A 22,838-nucleotide genomic window follows, 5' to 3' on the forward strand; every position below is an offset into this window, starting at 1 on the left:
TCATGATTAGTGCATGTCTTAACTCATTAATTCATAATAAGGTAATGTTTAGTTTACATATTAATACATCATTATTCATGTACTGTTATTGTAAAGTGTTACCCATGATTGTATATGAATCGCTCCTCATAAATGGATCATTTTTAGTTTAATTGCTTACACAGAAAAATGATTGAAAATGGACTAATTTTGATCAACAAGCACTATGCAATTAGTTTTTGTGCAAACTACAGTTAATCATACTTACTGTTTCCACACAGGCCAAGGCAATCAATAAGAAGTCCCAATCTGATGTGAACAAAAATCTAATTGTTCAGAGATCTTAACTGAATTTTATTATTTATTAACTCCACTTAATACAACATAGGATGAGTTATTAGGTATTGACTATGAAATTAAAATCACCTAGGATTAATAAATGCTTTTGTAGTTGTCATTAAATTTGCTTTGCCTAAATCAACTGACATTAGCAATTGAAACCTTACTGTACAAAGTTTACTACCAAAAGACCTTTAAACAATCACTGAATTTTTTATGTCAGAGGCCAGACAAACATGTAAAAATGTTCATGTTTGAAAATGTGCTGTGATTGACAACTATTGGCAATAAAACAATCTGAATACCATTAAAGGCACTCTAAATGTTAAAATGATTATTCCCTCTACTTTTATATATTAACAAATTTGCTTTCCACTAACTCTCTGTGCCACCCCCTGCAAGATGCCACCATGGGTTATTTCTTATATTGCCCATGTGTCACACCTGCTGCAGTGCCCTCTGGTGGTTTTCAAGGACACCAGTTTTTGTTTTGGTTTTTGTGTTTTGTATCCTAGTCATGTGATCACTCCTTGTTTCCAGCTGTCCCTCATTGTCTAATTATAATAGTTCTGTCTTTTATTATCCCTGTTATGTTGTGTTTAGTTTGCCTTTGGATTTTCAATGTTCTGTTTGGGTTTGTCGTGCTTTATTCGTGATCTGGTTCACCGTGTTTGGTTTGTTCACTTTGTTTAGTATCTTTACTATGTTTTTGGATATCTGTTTAGTTTGTGTTTGATTCACTTTTGAGCTTCATTTTTGCACTTCATGTTTTCCTCGATTTTGGTACCTTGCCTGTCCCTTTGTCATTTTTTTGGGATCTTTATTGTTTGGCAATAAATGTGTTTTGCTGCACTTGGATCTTTCCCTTGTTTTTGTGATACCCAGTCGTGACACCATGCCTAAATCCACATCTTTGGTTTGGGTTATGAAAATAGGCTGACATAGTTGTAAAGTTATATATTACATGAAAATAAAGTGTAAAGAGAAATTGACCACCAACCCGGTCTCATCAATCATTTTTCATGCATATGATATGCCAGTTCTCCACTTGCTTCGATATGGACCTACATCAGGTCAACTGTGCGTTGGAACCGAGTCTTGTTCATGATGTTTTTGCCGTAAAGTTGGTGCGTGGTATTTGTACGCATCGGTTCTCAACAAAAGTAAATGAGGAGAACTGGCATAAATGGATTTTGGCATATGCATTGCACCGCAAGGGAAAGTGTAAAGTCATGTTATTTGTACGCAGATTGATAAGACAGGGTTGTAACCACAGTCTGGGCTGCGTTTCACAAACAACGACATAACTAGAGGCTGAACTATCAAAGTGTGATGCATCGTTTAAAAAATAATTAATGTAGTGATCAATGTCTTACCAAAATCATAGTTTCTCTGTCTCAGGTCCATCATTTGAACCATGTCAGTTATAATGTAAAACCTCCATAATGATGCTCTAAACAGGGCAGAGTGACAACTTATTTTGAGAAAATGACCATCATTTTTTGTTTTACACACACGCACACACACACACACACACACACACACGCGCGCACACACACACACACACACAAAAAATCAAATAGTTTTATTAAAAAACTTGCACTCGTTTTTTATATTAACTGAAATATATGTAAATGGCACGTATAGGGCCAATGTTTTCTTTACAAATATTCATCCAGTCATTTTCTTTTCGACCTATTTCCTTTATGAATGAACTGTTCATCACAGCGCAATGAACCGCCAACTTATCCAGCATATGTTTTACGCAGCGGATGCCCTTTCAGCTGCAACCCATCACTGGGAAGCATCCATACACACACACTACGGCCAATATTAGCTTACCCAATTCACCTGTACCGCATGTCTTTGGACTTGTGGGGGAAATCGGAGCACCCAGAGGAAACCCATGCAAACGCAGGGAGAAAATGCAAACTCCACACAGAAATACCAAATGACCCAGCCGAGGCTCGAACCAGCAACCTTCTTGCTGTGAGGAAAAAACGCTTCAGTGAATTGTCTCTACTTCAGGGCGTAGGCGCGCCTCATGGAGGGGGCTCTAGCCTGAGTGATGGTATTAACCATAGCAGTCTGTAGGTTACCTAAGTCTTGCTCGCAACTAAAGAACACACGTGGAGGTTCCAAAGATCGGGCGAGGGTGCCAGAGGGTGCCTTGTCTCTGAAAGAGTAGGTCCTCGCTCCTGAAAGAGTAAAACTGGGTTCCTTTCCACAGGCCCACAGCTGCATGCCCGGAACACACAGCCCCCCAGCCTATGCTGGAAGCATCTGTTGAAACAACAACATGACTAAACGCCTGTCCTTGAGGCACTCAGGCTTGTAGAAATGAGGGGTCATTCCAGGGGGCTAAGGGCGCAGCGACACAGCGCAGTAACAATGACTCGGTGTGTGCTCGCGTGCCAAGTGCATCTGGGGACTCGATCGTGAAGCCAGTGTGGTCTCATATGGAGTAATCTGAGCAGCGTGACAGCAGCTGCAGATGCCATATGCCCCAGGAGTCTCTGAAAAAATTTCAGTGGGACCACTATTTTGCTGTCGAACTCTCTCAGACAGTTCAGGATTAGCTGACCACACTCTCCGGAAAGGCGCATTGTCATGGTGACTGAGTCCAGCTCCAGCACAAGAAAAGAGATCCTCTGCAAGGGGGCGAGTTTGCTCTTTTCTCGGTTGACTTGAAGCCCCAAGAGGTGAAGGTGCCGGAGCACCTTGTCTCTGTGCATAATCAATTTCTCCCGAGAGTGGGCTAAAATCAGCCAGCCAGCCAATTAAGTATGCGGATGCCCGCGAGACTGAGAGAGCCCAAAGGGAAGGATTTTGTATTGCCAAGCTCGACCTTCGAACGCAAACCACAGAAACTGACGGTGGCGTAGAAAAATGGACATATAGAAGTACACGTCTTTCAGGTCTCTTGCTGCAAACCAATCCTGAGGACGAAGGGACCCGAGGATGTGTTTCTGCAGGAGCATTCTGAACAGCAGCTTGTAAAGACAACGGTTCAAAATGCACAGATCTAGGATCATCGTGCTTTTTTTTGGGCGTGATGAAGTACAGGCTGTAAAACCTGCTCTCTATCTTGGCTGAAGGGACCGGCTCGATTGCATCCTTTGCCAGGAGGACAGAAGTCTCCTCTCGCAAGACAGGGGGCTGACCCTGGTGAAATACACACCCGTGAACTTGGGGGGACCGTTTTTCAAATTGTATCGTTTAGCTGAGTCTGATTGTGCACATGAGCCACCTTGAAGGGGCTGGCCCATGCTTACAAGGCAGACAGAGCTCTCACTAATGGACTCATCGCTGCAGCAGATGTGGAAGTAAATGTGGAAGTCTCGGCGGGTAGAGCGGGCTTACGGTCCCTAGATGACATTACCCATCGCATCAGACTGCTCACTCACCACCTTGAATTCCTGGGTGAATTCACAGATTGTGTCGCCGAACAGGCCAATTGGGGATATGGGACATGGGGGAGTCAAGAAAGCGGACTTTGTTGACTTTGCATATATCAGCCAGGTTTAGCCAGAGGTGGCAATCCTGGACCACTAATGTGGACATCGTCCTCCCCAATGCACACACAGCAGACTTAGTGGTCCAAAAAAGCATAGTCGGTTGCAGTGTGGAGCTCGTGTTGCAAACTTGGGTCGGAGCCAGTGCCTGCACTTGGTAGCGCTGGTAGGTGGCCATATCGTGCAAGGCGGAAGCAGCCTGGCCCACAGAAACCATCTCCAGCCCCACGGTAGAACCAGCACGGTAAAGAACGGCTAACATGTCCGTTTCAGGATCCGTTTTGAAATTGCTCACCTGCCCGGAGGGGGCGAGCGGATCTGGATTCTTGTCGGACAATGAAAGCCCACCCTCCGATGCTGCAGTGGAGGTCTTGTCCCCGGTGTCATCGAGCTTAAGGGTTACCATCTGGTTAGACAGCTCACATCCTTCGCTCGAAGCTTGGATGGAGCGATTGGAGAAGTGGGAGATCCGCGGGCCCGGAGGCGATAGATAATCTACCACTGGCACCCTCAGAAATGCCAGAGTGCCCGCAGCAGTGCAGGGAACACCTGGGGCAGTTCGCCCTTTTGCAAGGGCTAGCCGCGATCTTAACTGCGCAACAGACATGGCATCACAATGACGACATGAACTGCCTGCGAGCACCGCATTACAGAGGTGGGACCAAGTCATTGTTTGGCAAGTCACAAGTAAGTCTCAATTCATTGCCCTCAAGTCCCGAGTCAAGACAGGCAAGTCCCGAGTCAAGTCCCAAGTCAAAGGCAACAAGTCTCAAGTCAAGTCCAAAGTCCTATAGTTTGATTTTCGAGTCTTTTCGAGTCTTTTTAACAGAAAAATAAAATGTAAAAAGATTATGTATGCCTCAATGAGGCAGCATTAGACCAACAACTCCTGTATGCTGCAAAGTAAAATTGAGTGAACTTGGTATTTTGTCAATTGAATCTCGTGTGTGCTGAAGAGATGGAGATGCAAATTTGTCTAGCAGCAATGTAAAATTGTGGCACATATTGTCAATGAAGTAGGCTACTTCATACAAACAATAACGTTTTCTTCACATAACAATGAAGAACTTATTAATAATTAACTTATTAATAAGAATTTATTAACAATAACCAAAATACTAAATCAGACTTACATATTACATTTTTTATCTAATAAACCATAACATTTTGGCTGTATGTTATATGATGAGATATTTCCAGTTACAAACACTTAAAGACACAGAAAATAGATGTTGGATGTAAAGAATGCATTTTGTTTTACAAACATTTATTAAACATCCAAAAGGTGCACCTTTCTAATCAAATAAAAAAAACATTTAAACCAAAATATAACTAACGCAAGCAGAAATGTAACTGTGATAAAAATAAGGAAAAACTTGATTAGGTATTATAGCCTACTGTACTATTCACTCTTTAAATAAATCTCATTTTCAATCCCATTTTATCATGTCAACTAAAATAAAGTGAACACGTCTCTGCTGTCTTCCACATTATTGATGAGATTGTGGAGGACATTTTCCATGTCATCCTCTTCATTTTGAGGAAAAGCTGTTCCACAGGGCCACTGAACACATCTATTGGCATGGACAGTGTTTTGAACAGTACTATAGTAAAGTACTTTAATTAATCTGTTGGGGTCATATTATAGTTGCTATGGTAACACAAGTGTTATATAAACAAATGACCCAGTGCTGTAGTTTTTTTTACAATATAGGGTATATTATACTACAATTCACCACACTTTACTGTAGAAAAACTACACTGTATTTTATTTTATCAGTTCACTATTCCTAATACTAAAGTATGCTAAAGCTTTCATTAACAACTTGTAAATAATACTAGCCTAAAACAGTATACCTAACTCTCAAAAACATTAGTATTTATTATAGAATTTAACTTAACCTCATAGTTTTTTGTGTATTGTTACTAAATAGTGTAGCAATATATAAACCATATCAACATTCTGGAATAATCAATTTACCATGAGGATCTCTGGAGAGCAAAAGCAGGAAAGGTTTGAGGCGCCAGTGTGGACAAAAGTCAAGCAAACGCAGAGAGACTGAATACGCGTGCGAGAGACCAGCCAATGAGATTGAAGTACCTGCCCACTGGTGAAAGTAATGCCAGAGCCAATCAGATTTTTCTTTCTTTTTATAAAGAACGGGGTTCGAATCCCACTTAGGCACTTGTAAACTATAATTTTAGACCATTTTGTCAAAAATCACTACTGAAAAAACAGCTTGAATCAGCCTAGGCTGGTTGGCTGGTTTTAGCTGGTCGACCAGGCTGGTTTTAGAGGGGTTTTGGCCATTTCCAGGCTGGTTTTCAGCCATTTCCAGCCTGGTCTTAACTGGTCAGACTGGGAGATGACCAGCTAAAACCAGCTTGACCAGCCTAGCCAGGCTGGGAGCCCAGCCAAAACCAGCTATGTCCAGCTTAAACCAGGCTGGTCAAGCTGGTTTTAGCTGGATTTTGCTGGTCAGTTTCCAGCCTGTTTCACCACGCCCTCAGCCCTTGGAACGACCCCTCGTTCCTACAGGCCAGTGTGCCTCTAGGACAGGCGTCCAGCCATGTTGTTGTTTCAACAGATGCTTCCAACACGGGTTGGGGGGCCGTGTGTCGCGGGCATGCAGCTGCGGGCCTGTGGAAGGGTGCCCAGTTGCATTGGCATATCAATCGCCTAGAGCTGTTGGCAGTGTTCCTCGCTCTCCACCGCTTTTTACCGGTGCTGGAGCGGCAACACGTGCTGGTCAGGACGGACAGTATGGCGGCGGCGTCATATATCAACCGCATGGGGGGTATGCGCTCTCGCCGAATGTCTCAGCTCACCCGCCGTCTGCTCCTCTGGAGTCACCCGCGGCTGAAATCACTGCACACCATTCACGTTCCAGGCACGCTCAATCGTGCGGCCGATGCACTCTCACGACAGCTGTTATGCCCTGGAGAATGGAGACTCCACCCCGAGTCTGTTCAGCTGATATGGGCGCGGTTCGGGGAGGCCCAGATCGATCTGTTTGCTTCCCCCGAGAACGCTCATTGCCAGTTGTTTTTTTCCCTGACCGAGGGCTCTCTCGGCACGGATGCACTGGCCCACAGCTGGCCTCGGGGCATGCGCAAGTATGCATTTCCCCCAGTGAGCCTGCTCGCGCAGTTACTGTGCAAGGTCAGGGAGGATGAGGAACAGGTTCTGCTAGTTGCGCCCCGTTGGCCCAACCGGACCTGGATATCAGAGCTCTCACTCCTCGCGACGGCCCTCCCCTGGCGGATCCCTTTGAGAGAGGACCTACTCTCTCAGGAACAGGGCACCATCTGGCACCCTCGCCCCGATCTTTGGAACCTCCACGTGTGGTCCTTAGACGCGAGGAAGACTTAGGTAACCTACCGACTCTGGTGGTTAATACCATCACTCAGGCTACAGCCCCCTCCACGAGGCGCGCCTACGCCCTGAAGTGGAGTCTATTCACTGAATGGTGCGTCTCTCGCAGAGAAGACCCCCGAAACTGCCAGGTTAGTGTTGTGCTCTCTTTCCTTCAAGAGAAGTTGGACAGCAGGCTGTCGCCCTCCACTCTCAAGGTTTATGTGGCTGCCATCTCCGCTTATCATAATGCGGTAGCTGGCGGCACCGTGGGAAAGCATAACCTCATCATCCGGTTCCTAAGGTGTGCTAGGCGAATTAATCCATCTCGCCCCCCTCTTATGCCCTCTTGGGATCTCGCCCTCGTTCTCACGAGTTTGCGAGCCAATCCCTTTGAGCCTCTCGAATCAGTATCTCTAAGATTTCTGTCCCTGAAGACAGCTCTGCTGGTTGCGTTGGCCTCCATCAAGAGGGTCGGGGACCTGGAGGCATTTTCGGTCAGTGACTCGTGCCTGGAATTCGGGCCGGATTACTCTCACGTCATCCTGAGACCCCACACGGGTTATGTGCCCAAGGTCTCCTTTAGAGATCAGGTAGTGAACCTGCAAGCGCTGCCCCTGGAGGAGGCAGACCCAGCCCTTTCTTTACTTTGTCCAGTTCGCGCTCTGCGCATTTATGTGGACCGTACTCAGAATTTTAGATCATCTGAGCAGCTCTTTGTCTGTTATGGCGGTCGGCAGCATGGAAGTGCTGTATCGAAACAAAGATTATCCCACTGGATTGTGGATGCCATTTCACTCGCTTATTCGAGTCGAGGTCAGCCGTGTCCCCCGGGAGTGCGTGCACACTCCACTCGGAGCGTTGCATCCTCATGGGCGCGTGCACGCGGCGCCTCTCTAACAGACATCTGTAGAGCTGCGGGCTGGGCAACACCCAACACGCAAGGTTTTACAATCTGCGAGTGGAGCCGGTTTCCTCAAGGGTATTAGGTAACCCTTTGGTGATTGAGGAAAAAACACGGTAGGGTGTTGAGACACGCTTGCTGCGCCATTTTCCCTAACACGGAGATACGTGCGCCCTTTTATCAGTCAGTAAAGTTCCCCGTCAGGTGAGCCCTGCCGATTCCTCCGTGGCCCCCAGCACTGACTCAGCGAAGGAGTCACTTGCTGGCCCACTACGTTGTAGGTCTGCCCGCTGGTCAGCCCGCGTTTTGGGTATAGGTGCCTGCTATGCGTGATCCTCACTAGGCGATCCCATATGCTTGTTCCGCCACGGCTAAGTCCCCCCCCTGGGCGGACCCGTGTCTTCCCTCTGCGCTAACCACTCTTTTGTTATGCGTACTCCCCCTTTTTAGGGCTAGTCCATATGTAAATCCTGCCATCTATCCCCCCTTGGGTAACGGATGGCCTCCGCAGCGTTCTCCCTATCGGGATTGCACGCTTCCCAACGTAATGTCGTATTTTCCTAGAATTATCTAGATGCTCACGACTTACCAAAAAATATATCTAAATCCGTAAGACTTCTATTGAAGTAGAATAAATTAGGGCCAGGGACACGTTGGAGGACCGTGCCTCCCATGATGTGGGTGCGTCACGCTTGCTTGACTATCCCCTCATCGGGGGCGTTGGTAAGCTGCAGTCATTATGGCGATTTCCATACTTCTCCCATTCGTGGATTTCAATCAATCCACTCTATGGCACTGAAGTTCCCCAACCGAAGGGTAACGTTCGAGGTTACAGAACGGAACGGGAACGGGAACGGAAGTGCCATACTCCGTCGCCTTAATGACTGTCCCTTAGCTGTTTGAATGTCTCCTTAGCTTAAAAGGATGGTGTTTGCTCGCTTCAGGTGTGCTTATATGCTGGGATAATTGGCGATGCAGCACACCTGCGCAAGCTTACGCTGCCAATTCATTTTCTTTCATTGGCCTCAATACTCTCCAGACAAGCAGCTTCTGATCCGAATCTCCCATTCGTGGATTTCAATCAATCCACTCTATGGCACTTCCGTTCCCCTCCTCGGGGAACGAAAGGTTACTTCTGTAACCTCGAACTATCTCATTGAGTGATGGAATAATAAAGGTAAAACTTTAATTGAATGATCAGTCAAGTGTTTCCAAATGAAATCTGTTAAAATAAGAGTCCTACAAAACAGGAACAAAGACACTCATGAAACAAATGTGATTGTAAATTGTATTTTTTATTAGATGGTTGGTTTTAAGTACTTTAAAAATAGTCGATAATCCTTAAATATAGAGGGAGAAATAAAGAAAAACAAACAGAAATTCAACAATATAGATGCATTACATTACAATCTCACAATACAAATTTTATTAAAAACCATATAGAGGACTAAAATATTGCTAAAAGGCATAACATCAAAAATAATACAAATACCTTTAAGGTTTTAATTACTAAATAAAATTAATAGTATCAATCCAAAATATGAAAAATGTAACACTTTACAATAAGGTTGTATTAATTAAGTTTATGTATGTACTAATGTGAACAAACAATGCAGTGCAGTTCATTACAGTATTCGTTATTTTATGCTTTAATTAATGGAAATAAAATTATTGGTTAATTCTTGTTAAATCACAGTGCATTAACATTAATGTTAACAAGCATACCTTTAAATTGTAATAATGCAATAGTAAAAGTGAAACTATAATTAATAAAGGTTTAAAAGTATAGTTCATTATTAGTTCATGTTAGTACATAGATTAACTAAAAAAACCTTATTGCAAAATGTCACCAAAAATAACAATAACACTTTTTTCACAGTTTTAAGAGCTTTAAAAATAAATGATATATATATATATATATATATATATATATATATATATATATATATATATATATATATATATATATATATATATATATATATATATATATATATATATATCTAGTTATTATGGCATGTTACTACTAATTAAATAGTTAGAAAATACTGTCAGAGGATACTGTCAGAGCAAAACACAAAAATAAAACTTAATATGCGCATTGACACAAACGACCTAGTGCAAAAACATAAATTACAGCCATGTTCATTCATAATTATGTGAAATAAATCACGAGAGGGTAAATTTGGTTTAAAAAAAACTGAAGTTCATTGACTTATGCACAACAGTAAAACAATGCTTTTGCACAACAATAACACATTGCGAGTAGTAAAGTCTCTTTCCTTTGACAGATGTTGTAAATCCGCTGAATAAAACAAAAGAAGCAGATCTCGGATGTGTTTATTTCACTCTCCAAGTCAGAATGAAAATGGCATCTTCAAATTTCCCGCTGGTGCAAAAACACGGAAGTGCGCCACAAAGCACTGGTCGAAAGTATGCGCGCATGCTCTCTGTCTCACACACAGACACACACACACACATACACACACACACACACAAACACACACACGCAGAGATAGAGCGTTCCGTGTCAACATACTTTTTATCTTTGGGCTTTTTATAGAAAGTAGCAAGTCTTTACAAGTCAATAGGCGCAAGTCCAAGTAAAAGTCTGAGTCATTCATGTTCAAGTCCAAGTCGAGTTGCAAGTCTTTTCATATTTTGTCAAGTCGAGTCTGAAGTCATCAAATTCATGACTCGAGTCTGACTCGAGTCCAAGTCACATGACTCGAGTCCACACCTCTGCCGCATTAACATGCTGGACCCCCAGACTTGCAACGCAGTGCTTGTGCCCATCATCCAGGGACAGGAAATCACCGCATCCAGAAACAAACGGTCGGAGCACCATCCTGATAAGGACGTGCTGCATGACTGTGCTGCGTTTTTAGAAAATTTGCAACTTTATACGCACCGCTCTGGAGGACCAGACCCAAAGAACGACAGGCAAAGGAGAAGCCCAGCTCGATTGCTGCCGCCGCGTGTACACACTCTGGACAGGGAGACCACTCTCGTTCGCTTGAAATCGCAGGATAACAATAGGAGGAACTCTCATCGACTCTCTCAGAAGGCTGTAGAAGTCTCTGAAGCAAAAAGGGTGTCTCATCTTGCTTTTACTGTGCTTTTATGCTAAATTGATTGCAACAATCATCAGGTACGCAAGCTGACGCTGCCAGTTCATTTGAAATTTCATTGGCCCATTTACATACTCTTTCAGATGATTGGCTTTCTGAACGAAATCCCCATACGTGGATTAAAAATCCACTATAGCATTGAATATCCCCATCAAAAGGGGAATGCATGTTTTCTCTGAGTTCACGTGGGTTTCCTCCAGGTTCTCCGGTTTCCCCCACAGTCCAAAGACATGCAGTACAGGTGAATTGGGTAGGCTAAATTATTTGTAGTGTATGAGTGTGTGTGTGAATGGATGTTTCCCAGAGATGGGTTGCGGCTGGAAGGGCATCCGCTGCATAAAAACGTGCTGAATAAGTTAGGGGTTCATTCCGTTGTGGCCACCCCGGATTGATAAAGGGACTAAACCAAAAAGAAAATTAATGAAATTAATGAATATTCAATATTCTGTGCTAAAGCATACAACCACTTAGCTATTCTCATATATAAATCATATAATTTGTTTATGGTTATTATTTACTATAGGCTATTTATTAAGAAAAGCAATAATAATAATTAATAATAATAACAACAACAATATCAAATATATATAATACAAATATATATATATATATATATATATATATATGTGTGTGTGTGTGTGTGTGTGTTTGTGTTTTACTGTTTTTATTGTATTTCTGCATAAATCAATGCAGATGCACATTTTGTTGCATAAGAACATTATAAGATTTTTAATCTGTATAATTTTTTCTTCTTCTTGTAAACGCACCCACTGACGTTATTAATCTTTTTCTTGCTTGCTTGCTTACATAAACAGTCATTAATTTAACTTCAAATAAAACATTTTGACATCAGCACTATAAGTGCGTTGGTATTCAGAAACTGCAAGAATACCTTGCATTTTTTAGAGTGTGTGTGGCAGCTCACGTGGGTTGAACTTTACAGAAAATGAGACTGTATTGGAGGCAGAAAAAGAGGCAGAAACAACACTACGTAATGTGACCCTACTCATTGAGAGCTGACGATGGTCTTTTTGACACACCACCTCACGGAACATTTCTCTGAAGCGCGAAGACATGAGGTTATACAGGATGGGATTGACCACTGAGCTCAAGTAGAAGAAGACACCAGATAGAAGATGCACATACTCAAAGATGTGGTGGTTCTCTGCAGTCCAGTCATCAATATAGCTCCACATTACACGATCAATGTGAAAGGGAGCCCAGCAGATTCCAAACACAATCACCAATGCACCTGTGAAAGAGTCAGCACAAAAAAGTAACTGTAATATAAATTACATCAATATACTATGTAAAAAAGTTTGTTTTTATATTTTTGAAAGAAGTATTCTAGATTTACCAAAACTATTTTTATTTAATAAAATATACAGTATAAACAGAATACTTAAATATATATTATATTATTTTATGCTATATTAGACTGCATCTGGAAACTATTCACAGAGCTTTAATTTAACCATATTTTGTTCTTCTTACAGCTTTTTTTAAAATATATGAAATTAATTATTTTTCTCACATCATGGAGATAGCGTGAAAGATTCGCAAATATATTAAAATGGATGGGGAGCATCAGGGGATAACTGTTTTCAGATCTCTCGAGAGAAATCAGGCTCTGGGCTACACAAGGACAATCACAAATCCTCCACAGCCACTCCTTTTTTATATTGGATGTGCTTGAGGCTGTTGTCATCTTAAATGATGTCCTAGTCTTAGCAGGTTTTTAGGTTTTCATTAATGATCTCTGTACATTAATTACTGCTTTTATCTTCCCCTAAATCCACTGAAAAACTTCTTCACATCATGATGACAGCACTATGTTTCACTGTAGGGCTTGCATTGGCCAAGTGATGCTTAATTACTCTAGACAAGGTGTTCAATTGTTGTTTTAAAGACCAAAAATATCTGTTTATCATGGTATGAGTGTCCTTACGGCAACTTTTTGGCAAACTGTAGGTGGCTGTGCCTTTTACTCAGGAGTGATTTCTGTGATTTCCATCTACTATACAGGCATGAATGGTGGATTAATGTGGAAATGGTTCTTCTGGGAGATTCTTATCGTAGAGAATTATTCAAGCTCTTTTAAAGTGACTGTAGGATTCTTGGTAGGGTTGTGTGATAAATTAAAATCAAAATTGTTTTGAAATCTAGATTTATCAAAGCTGCAATTATCAGACTCATAAAAATATGTAGATTTTTTTACTTGTTCAAAATACTTAAATAAAATGAGCTTATACAACACAAATCTTCTACAGCTACTCCACAGCTATACTGATGACACTCAGATCTACTTAGCCTTACTGCCTAATGACTTCAGCCCCATTGACACCCTCTGCTAATGCATTGATGAAATTAACAGTTTGATGTGCCAAAACTCTCTTTAGTTAAACAAAGAAAACTGAAGTCATTGCATTTGGGAACAGATAGGACATTCTTAAGGTGAATGCGTATTGACCTAAAAACAAGGTCAAGAATCTTGGTGTTATTCTAGAGACAGATATGAGTATCAAAGCAGTAATTAAATCAGCAAACCATCTCAAAAACATTGCAAGAATTAGATGCTTTGTCTCCAGTGAAGACTAAGAGAAACTTGTTCATGCTTTTATCACCAGCAGTGTGGATAACTTTATTGGACTCATTACCGGAGGAAACGACAGTAAGACAGTTAAAGCTCATCCAGAACTTCATTCATTGATTTTCTTTTCGGCTTAATCCCTTTAATCCGGAGTCGCCACAGCGGAATGAACCGCCACTTATCCAGCATGTTTTTAAGCAGGGGATACCCTTCCAGCCGCAACCCATCCCTAGGAATAATCCACACACACTCATACCCTACAGACAATTTAGCCTACCCAATTCCCACGCAAATGCCAGCGACCTTCTTACTACGAGGTGACAGCACTCCCTACTGCGCCACTGTCACCCACTATACTATATTATATTTATTATATCATATTATATTACATTATATTATTTTATATTATATTAGATTATTTTATATCATATTATATTACGAACAGAATCCAAGTCTAATAAAGGCCACCAAACCACAGTTAGTCGCTAAAACACTTTAGCATAATTGGTTTGCAGATGTGTTTTACAAAGCAAAATATTATCATATTTTTAAGAGTGACTCGAGTGTCCAGGAACACTCGTAAAATGTTTATTTCTATAAAACAAACTGCTACCCCTGGAATGTATCTGTGGTGTTTATGAATTTTAGAATGCTTGACTAGATCTAAAATATTTTGTTTATATCTGAGTACCAAAGTACTTGCTAGAATTTTTGAGGATGGCCACACAGTGTAGTGCTGACCCATGGTTACAATAAGCCAGATGTAGTCTCTTGCTGTTCCTAAATCAGATCCTCTTTGTATTTACAATAACATGACACGAGGCTGATAAAACACAGATGAGTATTTTTTGTTTATCATTACAGATTATTCTTAACAAAGTTTCATGAGGTTTCTTCAGCTATAAAACCTTGCACACAGCACAAGAATGTGCCATTGTTACGAGTAAACTAAACATAGATTTTTATTTGTTTCGCACATGTAGGCTACTTGCTGAATTATTTCAAGGAATAAATTGCAATATTTCAAGAAGAATTAATTAAATGAATAAAAACTACATTATTTCATTTATCAGAAACAAAAATTTAACATTACACTGAATTCATAATTTTTTTTGTGTGCCACCCCAAGATTTGGTGCGGCCTCTTCTGGCCACCCCTAAGAAATTTTTCTGGGGGCGCCACTGGTGAAAACAAAAAAACATATAGCCTAGCATACGTTAATGCTTTTAATTTATAGTAGGTTATTTATTAAGTATCTGTACTGTATGACATGGTCCTGTTGGTTAGAACATTTCTGCAGCGGTTTGCACAAGTCAAACTGTAAAAGTAGACTTTTCAAAAAATAAACAATATCCTATTTAATCATCATCATCATTAATATTAAAAATAAAATAAGATTTTTTTCATTTCCTAATAAATAGTAAATATTAAATTTCATTTCCCAACAAATTGTCTCATTATTTACTTATTTTTATGATTTTTAAATAATATTAGAATACGTGTTAGCTTTTGTAAGTGATTTATGTTTTAGAATAGAATATGTAATGTTCTCAATAATATTAGTAAAGGAAACTGAGAAATTATGGCTATTAGTATTATTAGTAATATACTTCTATAAAGAAGTTACCACCCCTTTTAGAGCATCATTATGAGTGTTTTATGTTAAACCTAATGTGATTTATCTGCGACAGAGAAACAGAACGACACTATCGTTCTTTTCTCAAATAATGCATCGTACTATGATAGTTCAGCCACGAGTTACGTCATTGTTTGGGAAACGCACCATAGGCTAATTTTTACGAATTTGTAGGAGTTCTCTCATATGAAAATGTACAATTTTAAAAAAGGTGTGGCACCAAACCCCACCCTTACACCCAGCAAGCAAATTGTACTAAAGTATATAGTAAAGATTTTACGTATTCATATGAATTAGCCACTAAATTAAAAAGTTACGAATTGCTGTGATCGTGAATCATTGTGTTGTGTCAGTGCCTTATTCAAAGGTAGCTTGCACTTCTGAGATGACATCATCAATTCTGAAAAGTAAATAAGAGATTTTAAAGCACAATATGCTGCCTTCTTTTCCAGGGACGTCCATGCATAAATCAACAAGACAATGCAAAACCACGTTCTGCACACATTACAAAGTCCTGGCTGCAAAGGAAGAGTATACTGGTTGTAAGAGGCTAAATTATCAAAAAGTTTGTTTATAAGACAAAACAATTCTTTTTGACTCAAGAAGGTCCATACTGACTCCAAAGAGAGATAGTGATAACATCAGGGCCTGGTGTGTGGACTTTGGGGGTTTTATGATGTGGTCACATGTTGATTGGTCAGTTTAGAAGTCTCAGCATTTGGGTTTTAGTCACATTGTCAAGAAATATACAAAATAGGTGTAAAACCCTGCTCTGTCTATTTTCCTGACCTGTCTTTTCCTGGTCTGCTTCTCTCCTGTTCTGCTCCTCTCCTCCTCTGGAGTCTATCTTCTCTGACTCTACTGCAATTAAGCTAACTTCTGAGCCTGCTCTCTTTGTCTCTCTCTCTCTCTCTCTCTCTCTCTCTCTCCCCCTGTGTCTCTTCTTCTACCTCTGGTAACTTTAATTTTGAGTACTGAATTTGAGAACAATTTCTATCATATGTTTTATCATAGGCGAGGCAGTGGCGCAGTAGGTAGTGCTGTTGCCTCACAGCAGAAAGGTTGCTGCGTCGCTGGTTCGAACCTGGGCTCAGTTGGCATTTCTGTGTGGAGTTTTCATGTTCTCCCTGCCTTCGCGTGGGTTTCCTCCAGGTGCTCCAGTTTCCCCCAAAGTCCAAATGCGGTACAGGTGAATTGGATAGGCTAAATTGTCCGTAGTGTATGAGTGTGTGTGTGGATGTTTCCCACAGATGGGTTGCGGCTGGAAGGGCATCCGCTACGTAAAAACTAGCTGGATAAGTTGGCAGTTCATTCCGCTGTGGCGACCCTGAATTAATAAAGGGACTAAGCCGACAAAAAATGAATGAATGAATGAATAAATGTTTTATCATTTCATATTTTATCATTTTATACAGTTATTTTGTAATTAATTCAGTTGTAACTATAGAGAATTATTGTAATTAAACCATCTCATTTTCAAGTATTTGTGAATTACTTTCGATTTAACATCAACATTTAATTGTTCCATATTGCAATACAATACAATCACATAATATCAATGCTCTCCCACATATATAGCTATTAATACTGCCCTTATTTTTGTTTTTGGTATAAGATTGCAGAGGAATGATTTGAGAAGAATGTACAGTTTTTTACTATCATACTGATAACTTTTTAGTCATTCGGCAGAACTACATTTCAAACCGCTGTGGTTAAAACCCATTACTACAAGGTATATTGAGACAATGGTACAATGCTACTTTTACTGAGAACTACTTACACTTCTGTTTGTCCAAACCAAACCAGATTTTAAGAGTACAATAAATTTAAACAATAAATTAAATACTAAAATTTCTAATCTAGACTTTTTCACATTAAATATAAATACAATTTGGAATTCTAAAAATAAGGCAAATCAGGGTTTAGAAAAGTTAAAAGGGTTAAAAGACATCCCACCAAAAGACCACCAACTCTTAACTGACCTAAAACATGATTGTTATGTTTTTTTTAGAAGGATGTGCTCTAAAAGAGCGTATTTATATTTTGCTGCATTTTACCAAAACAAACATAATAATCAAAACAATCAATCTGTTCTGATTCCATTTCATTTGAACAAGGTTTAAAATGAACAGGCTTTGTTCATTCAGCAGTACTCTTGTGTGTTACACCGAATCCTCACTTGTGGTGAAGTGCATGCCATAATTAGAGTTTTGAATTAATCTTATCCCACGTCACATTTGAACTAAGGGTGTTGAACAATAATACAGATGCACTCTACTACTATAGTGTAAACAGGACGTCAGCTTAAAAAAGGTCACAATCTTACCAGATAAAAATTGTTTTGTGTCTCAGTTAGTATATAATAAAATAATTGATATAAAAAATAAAGTTCATCATTAAAATGCACAAATCTTAACAGCAGTTATGCTGAAATAAGACTTACAAAGCATTTTTGTGACTTGTCGATGACGTGCCCTCTGATTGACCCCATCCTGATTGAGCACGATCTTTGAATCAAAGCACTCCCTTTCCCGGTGCAGCTGTAGGCCAATCAGCACATACAGCACACTGATAGTCAGCATCGGCAGTATGAAGAACAGCAGTGCTGTCACTTGCACCAGCAGGTTGTAGATCCACCTATCGTGTACCACTGTACACACACCTGATTCTGGGAAAGTAAGTCCAAAACGGGGTTTTAACATCTCCACACCATGAATACTGGTATTGGGCAAGGCACACAATAGAGAGACAGCCCATAACACAAGGATAACACGCTTTGCATGAGCACTCGTCGCAACATGTTTGGTGTGCAGAGGATGAATGATAGCTCTATAACGTTCTGCACTTAAGGCTGTAACATTGAGAACAGAGGCAAAGCAGACTGTCTCAAAGAGACAGGTTTTGAAGTAGCAGCCAGAAATTCCAAACAGAAAAGGATAGTTGCTCCAGAGCTCATAAAGCTCCAGCGGGAGGCCAAGCAACAGCACAAGGAGGTCAGAAATGGCCAGGCTGAACAGGTAGTAGTTTGTCGTTGTGCGCATGATGCGATGACGGGTAATGACAATACAAGTTAGGATGTTGCCCACCACACCTACTACAAAGATGAGCAGGTAGGTGACACATATAGGCAGAAAGAAAGGTGAACGACAGGGTCCAAGGTATTTCTCCAGGTAGGCACTGCGGGATAGACAGAGGTCTGATAGGTTTGCTGTTCTGTTTTGACATTCTTCTTCTTTGGTGGAGCACCATGACGTGTTCACAACAACTGTGAACAGTGAACTTGGAGAGGAGCAGTTGTACTGTATCATTGATTATCAGATGAAAATTACCTATAGGGTTACAAAAAAAGACATACAGGTCAAATGCTTAAACTGTTATGTTCCACAATTTCAACAAAATATCATGTGGCACTTCAAATAATAATGAAATGAAATAACTTGCATTTCAAAAATTTATTTTGATTGATTTTAAAAAATCCTAATATTATTCACTCTTATTTTATTTATTTAGATTTTCAATTATATATTATTTTATAATTATATACTTATATTGATCGTTGATCATGCTAACTAATTAACCAGGTTGACACATGGAACCCTACAAAAATAACTAAACGGGTAAAATTTCACATCGAAAAAAAAAAAAACAATGAATTCAAAAGCAAGGTACTGGAACTTTCTACATATACACTTGCATATTTTTACATTATTTGTCATTTGTAATAATACATATACATGTTATATTTCAATTGCATAGTTTCTAGTTTTGAATAGGATAAAATGTACTGTCATTATATTGCATTATTTTTATATGTATTTAATTTCCGTCAAATTCATAAAACAAAGTGCAGTACAAAATTTAAAATACAGTACATTGTGCCCTATTTTATATATATATATATATATATATATATATATATATATATATATATATATATATATATATATATATATATATATATATATATATAAACTAATAATTCATAGGCCCCCTCTTTATGGTCTTCCTGCAGTGTAAACTCATTCTATTCCTGTCTACTATTAAAAGTCATGAGGTAGTTTAATGAGAACATAAACACTGCATGTTGGTAGAGTCTTAGTTTTGTTCACAGTCCTGCAAGGCACCAGGGTGCATAGTTTTTTTGAGAGAACACAATGTACGCCACAACAGTGCTATCATTTCAGTCACTGTGTGTACATTATAAACAGTAACAACTATGTCTTTTGTGTACTTTCATGTAAGTTTCATAAACTGAGCAAAACAAACTGAATAAACATATTAATTCATGATTTGAGTTATTTAATATGTGATGCTACAGAGTCCAGGGCTTGTCCTGAAGTGTCGGGTAGTGGATAGCTATAAAAAGCTCAGCAAGTTGCTTACATTTTGTTATTGAAATGCTACATTTGTTCCAATTATGTAGGTTGACTCTTAACTGTCTGGGGTGCATTTCCAAAACAATGACGTAGCTTGTGGGTGAACTACCATAGTCGGATGCATATTTGGGAAATAAATAATTTAGTTCTAAGTGTTTCCCTAAATCATACTCTTTCACAAAACCATTGGTTTAAACCATGTAAAATAAGGCATTAGAAGACATGTGATCAGCTTTTACTGTTATGCAGATGATATCTGGTTGTATAATACAACAAAACCTGATGAACCTGATGGCCGGCAGCTAGCTCTCTGCAACTCTCACATGGTCGCCCACTGAAGCTAAGCAGGGCTGCGCCCGGTCAGTACCTGGATGGGAGACCACATGGGAAAGCTAGGTTGCTGCTGGAAGTGGTGTTAGTGAGGCCAGCAGGGGGCGCCCAACCTGTGGTCTGTGTGGGTCCTAATGCCCCAGTATAGTGACAGGGACGCTATACTGCTCAGTGAGCGCCGTCTTTCGGATGAGACGTTAAACCGAGGTCCCGACTCTCTGTGGTCGTTAAAAATCCCAGGATGTCCTTCGAAAAAGAGTAGGGGTTTAACCCCGGCATCCTGGCCAAATCTGCCCACTGGCCTTTGATGGCCATGATGGCCTCCTAACCATCCCCATATTCAATTGGCTTCATCACTGTCTCCTCTCCACCAATTAGCTGGTGTGTGGTGTGCGGTCTGGCGCAAAATGGCTGCCGTCGCGTCATCCAGGTGGATGCTGCACACTGGAGGTGGATGAGGAGATTCCCCCCACTGTGTAAAGCACTTTGAGTGCCCAGAAAAGTGCTATATAAATGTAAGGAATTATTAATTATTATTATTATTATTATGTCTGAAATGTGTAAGTTAACTAAGTGTATTAAAGATGTTAAAAACTGGATGACCTACAAATTATTATTATTATTATTTTTTAATTTAGACAAAACGGAAGTATTACTTATTGGCCCTAAATCCTTTACACAGTAGATCACAGAAACTTAACTTTTGAAAATCATATCTCCCATGTCACAAAAACCACCTACCTGAGAAATATCGCTAGTTATGAAGTATATTTATTTCAGATGCAGAAAAGCGAGTTCATGCCTTTATGACTTCTTAGCTGGATTACAGTAATGCTATGTTTGTTGGTTTCCTAGCATCCTCTAATAATAAATTTCAGTTAGTGCAAAATGTATCTGCCAGAGTTCTTACCAGGTCTAGAAATATGATCATATCACCCCAAATTTTATCCTCCTTACACTGGGAGCCTGTTAACTTCCGTATTGGTTATAAAATATTGTTTATGTAACCAACCTTCTGTCTGGCTATACTTGAACCGGCTCTTTAAGATCTCAAAACTCAGGGCTTCTGGTAATACCCAGAATAGCAAAGTCTACTAAAGGAGATCGAGCCTTCACATTTATAGCTCCAAAACTCTGGAATAGCCTTCCTGACAATGTCTAAGGCTCAGACATACTCCCTCAGTTTAAAAACAGATTAAAGACCTAATGATCTTTTTAGTAAAGCAAACACGCAATGCATCACATTACAGTATGATGCATGAGTAGGCTCCATGGACGTCTTAATGCACTAGACATTTTGTTAGAAATACTCATTTGCTTTATGTTTTTGTTTCTATGTTTGTTTATATAACTACTAATCTCGAGGCCACACACACACACAAACACACACACACACACACACACACACACACACACACACACACACACACACACACACACACACACACACACACACACACACACACACACATTCGCACACACACATACAGTTAAAGTCAGAATTATAAGCCCCCTTTGATTTTTTTTCCTTTTTTTTATATTTCCCATGTGATGTTTAACAGCGCAAGGACATTTTCACAGTATGTCTGATTTTTTTTTTCTTCTGGAGAAAGTTCTATTTGTTTTATTTCGGCTAGAATAAAAGCAGTTTAAAATTTTTAAGGGCAGAATTATCTGCCCCTTTGAGCTATATATTTTTTTCATCATTATACTGTATGTATTATTTTTCATCATTATACAATAACTTGCCTAATTAGCCCAACCTGCCTAATTAACTTAATTACAGATTTTACAATTGCTATGACACTTTTTTCAATACATTTAACAAGTTTCCTAAACTCTTAACACAGTTAGCACAACATCCGTCTTCGTGGGCTATAGAATTAACACATTTCTTTTTGTTTTGAAACACAAAATGCATTCAGTTAACACAAATTTAAAATGCTTTAACTTCTTTTACACACAAGCACAACCAAGAACAAAACAATGTAATTTTACAGTCAAATTTACAAATGCTTTAACACAGTATGTCAGAACAGATAACACCATGTTCTAAACAGAAATTATATAGGATAAAGTCAAAGTGAACAGCTGTTCTAATTGTGAATTGAAACACATATATATTCCCTGTATTTTATTCAATTGCCAATGAGAAACAGCATATTGCGGTCATATAAATAAATAAATAAATTTATATGTATATATATATATATATATATATATATATATATATATATATATATATATATATATATATATATATATATATATATATATATATTTTTTTTTTTTTTTTTACAGTTATTAATGAGAAACAGAATATTGCGGTTATATAAATAAAAAAAAATATATATATATATATAAGGAATATATATATATATATATATATATATATATATATATATATATATATATATATATATATATATATAATATGCTGTTTCTCATTGGCAACTGTAAAAAAAAATTATATATATATATATATATATATATATATATATATATATATATATATATATATATATATATATATATATACATTTATTTATTTACTGATTCCCATCTAGAAAGCACACTCATGTCTTGTTTTGGTTTTTCCAATCACATGATCATATGTTGTAATAGAGGACTCTTGAGGTTTTTGAAAGGAACAGTGAGCACATCAAATAACTCTGTCACCAAT

General features: G+C 39.2%; 1 protein-coding gene across 1 annotated transcript in view; it reads right to left on the reverse strand.

Moving 5' to 3' along the window:
- Positions 1-11,930: 11,930 nt before the first annotated feature.
- The window catches only part of nmur1b (neuromedin U receptor 1b), a 43,151-nt gene continuing 32,243 nt past the window's right edge, over positions 11,931-22,838 (reverse strand). The window contains exons 2-3 of the mRNA XM_693381.7: positions 17,893-18,778; positions 11,931-12,475 (exon numbers count right to left, since the gene is read on the reverse strand). Coding sequence (XP_698473.4) covers positions 12,126-12,475; positions 17,893-18,757 — 1,215 coding nt within the window. The 5' untranslated portion in view covers positions 18,758-18,778 and the 3' untranslated portion in view covers positions 11,931-12,125. The remainder of the gene's footprint in view (positions 12,476-17,892; positions 18,779-22,838) is intronic.

The sequence above is a fragment of the Danio rerio genome, chromosome 2, assembly GCF_049306965.1.
Source record: "Danio rerio strain Tuebingen ecotype United States chromosome 2, GRCz12tu, whole genome shotgun sequence".
In the NCBI taxonomy this organism is placed as follows: Eukaryota; Metazoa; Chordata; class Actinopteri; order Cypriniformes; family Danionidae; genus Danio; species Danio rerio.